The sequence below is a fragment of the Procambarus clarkii genome, chromosome 59 (genome assembly GCF_040958095.1).
Source record: "Procambarus clarkii isolate CNS0578487 chromosome 59, FALCON_Pclarkii_2.0, whole genome shotgun sequence".
NCBI classification, from domain to species: Eukaryota; Metazoa; Arthropoda; class Malacostraca; order Decapoda; family Cambaridae; genus Procambarus; species Procambarus clarkii.
Genome location: NC_091208.1, coordinates 27,398,099 through 27,401,349, shown reverse-complemented (window position 1 = coordinate 27,401,349; position 3,251 = coordinate 27,398,099). Strand labels below are relative to the sequence as shown.

Below are 3,251 nucleotides of genomic sequence, written 5' to 3'. Positions count from 1 at the left end.
ACATTTGTATCCCATCACCTCACCCAAGAACATTTGTATCATGTCACCTCACCCAAGAACATTCGTATCATGTCACCTCACCCAAGAACATTCGTATCATGTCACCTCACCCAAGAACATTCGTATCATGTCACCTCACCCAAGAACATTCGTATCATGTCACCTCACCCAAGAACATTCGTATCATGTCACCTCACCCAAGAACATTCGTATCATGTCACCTCACCCAAGAACATTCGTATCATGTCACCTCACCCAAGAACATTCGTATCATGTCACCTCACCCAAGAACATTTGTATCATGTCACCTCACCCAAGAACATTTGTATCCCATCACCTCATCTAAAAACGAATATAAGCACGATCTGAGTATGTAAAATTGTCTTTGAAAATGTAAGAAGATGTTTTCTTGCGAAACGCTTCTAGGCGTCAGACCATATATAAACTGCGAAAATGAACTTTGGAGATCTCATCGACTTGAGAATGGTCCAGGACGGACTGAAACGTCGTCGTCCCTTCACTTTCTAGTGTGTGGTCTGGTCAACAACTTTGGAGAGTTAATTTTTCAACTACCCCCGACAGTGAAGAAAACCATAAGAAATATTGAGAAGATTCGTGTTAGAATCATTAATCTAACCCTTTCGGCCATATTCAACAACATATGTTTACAAGAAAGACTCCTACCAATATATATATATATATATATATATATATATATATATATATATATATATATATATATAATGAATACGGGTGGTAGGAGAAGAAAATATTAAAGTGTTAAGTCATCTATACTCCGAAGTCACTCCACCTCCCCCCCCCCCCACCACCACTGTCCCCCCCCCCTCCCCACTTACCTTTCCCACCTTACGCAACGCTTCTGAGGACCGTAAGGCAGGAGACGCTCAGGAAGGTAAGGGATAAGATGCCTTAAGACCAGCGTGTCTGATGTAGGTGTCTTGTGGTCAAGACGGGACGTGTTGGCAGGCTGAAGGACGAGTCGGAGGCGGCCAGGTGGGCGGCACGAGGACGGGCGTGGGTGGCAAGGGACGGGTGTGGGTGGCAAGGGACGGGCGTGGGTGGCAAGGGACGGGCGTGGGTGGCAAGGGACGGGCGTGGGTGGCAAGGGGACGGGCGTGGGTGGCAAGGGACGGGCGTGGGTGGCAAGGGACGGGCGTGGGTGGCAAGGGACGGGTGTGGGTGGCAAGGGGACGGGCGTGGGTGGCAAGGGACGGGCGTGGGCGGCAAGAGGACGGGTGTGGGCGGCAAGGGACGGGCGTGGGCGGCAAGGGACGGGTGTGGGCGGCAAGGGACGGGTGTGGGCGGCAAGGGACGGGCGTGGGCGGCAAGGGACGGGTGTGGGCGGCAAGGGACGGGCGTGGGCGGCAAGGGACGGGTGTGGGCGGCAAGGGACGGGTGTGGGCGGCAAGGGACGGGTGTGGGCGGCAAGGGACGGGCGTGGGCGGCAAGGGGACGGGTGTGGGCGGCAAGGGACGGGCGTGGGCGGCAAGGGACGGGTGTGGGCGGCAAGGGACGGGCGTGGGTGGCAAGGGGACGGGTGTGGGCGGCAAGGGACGGGTGTGGGCGGCAAGGGGACGGGTGTGGGCGGCAAGGGACGGGCGTGGGTGGCAAGGGGACGGGTGTGGGCGGCAAGGGACGGGCGTGGGCGGCAAGGGGACGGGTGTGGGCGGCAAGGGACGGGCGTGGGCGGCAAGGGACGGGTGTGGGTGGCAAGGGACGGGCGTGGGTGGCAAGGGACGGGCGTGGGCGGCAAGGGACGGGTGTGGGCGGCAAGGGACGGGCGTGGGTGGCAAGGGACGGGCGTGGGCGGCAAGGGACGGGCGTGGGCGGCAAGGGACGGGTGTGGGCGGCAAGGGACGGGCGTGGGCGGCAAGGGACGGGCGTGGACGGCAGGAGGCGAGTGTGGGCGGCAGGGAAGGAGCCGTGGGCGGCAGAGAGCAAGAGGTCATTGCCAACAACAACAACTTAACGGAACAGGACACCAGCCGTGCACTCTGCTCCCCTCCCTGGTGACTGCTGGTACGAGTGACTCATTCATTCATTGACTCATCCCTTTCCTTGTTAATTCACTCACTCATTTTTTCTCTCACTCACTGCCTGCCACTGTCAGTATAAGGAGTAAGACAAGGGAAGCAGTGATAAGTTCCAGGTACTTAGGTATGGACCTAAGTACCTGGAACCTTAAACATAACACAAGGTACAAAACACCACCAAATCTGCCCATAATGGGAAAACAGAAAATAGGGGATCTGGGGAATAATGATGTCTGACAACCTCACATTTAGTGAACATAACCGAGCAAATATAGCGGCGGCGGCCAGGAAAATGATAGGATGGATTATGTGAACGTTCACATCCAGAGATCCCACAGCAATGGTAATAGTGTTTAAATCACTGTTGCTGTCCCGTCTTGAGTATTGCTCGGTACTCACTTCCCCTTTCAGAGCGGGAGAGATCTCTGAATTAGAGGGAATACAGAGAACATATACGGCACGCATAGACACGATAAAACATCTAAATTATTGGGACCGTCTCAAAGCTCTCAAAATGTACTCTTTGTAAAGGGAACGAGAAAGTTATCAAATAATATATACATGGAAGATACTCGAGGGCCAGGTCCCAAATTTGCACAGTAGAATAACAACATACTGGAGCGAAAGGTACGGAAGGAAATGCAGAATAGAACCAGTGAAGAGTAGAGGTGCCATAGGCACAATCAGAGAACACTGTCTGAACATCAGAGGTCCACAGCTGTTCAACACCCTCCCAGAAAGCATTAGAAATATTGCTGGAACAAAGGCGAATTTCAAGAAACATTTAGATAAGTTCCGGCAAAGAAGTGCTGAACCAACCGGGCTGTGGTGGATATGCGGGCCTGCGGGCCGCTCCAACAATAGCCTATTTGACCAAGCTCCCAGAGGTCAAGCCTGGCCCCGGGCCGGGCTTGGGGAGTAGAAGAACTCCAAAAACCCACTTCAGGTATACTCCAGGTATGTATAGACCAAGGGGGCGGGAGGGAGGGATGGAGGTGGACTCCAGAGTGAGGAAGGGAGAGAAGGGAGGGAGTAACAGAGGTAGGAAGGGAGAGGGAGAGACATGACACACTTGGCCCATCCCTCTGCCCATCCCAGGTGCAGTGGCGTGGTTGTAACGTGACAGGCAGAGTGAAGACTGCATTAGGGCAGGTTATCATGGGCAGGATACATGCTCCCTCACGCTCAGTGTGTGGC

General features: G+C 54.4%; 1 protein-coding gene across 1 annotated transcript; it reads left to right on the top strand.

Moving 5' to 3' along the window:
• Positions 1-453: 453 nt before the first annotated feature.
• Positions 454-2,034, top strand: LOC138353763 (PE-PGRS family protein PE_PGRS16-like). Its single transcript, XM_069307162.1, has 2 exons — positions 454-486; positions 988-2,034. The coding sequence occupies exons 1-2, from the start codon at positions 454-456 to the stop codon at positions 2,032-2,034; spliced, it is 1,080 nt and encodes a 359-aa protein (XP_069163263.1).
• The last annotated feature ends 1,217 nt before the right edge of the window (positions 2,035-3,251 follow it).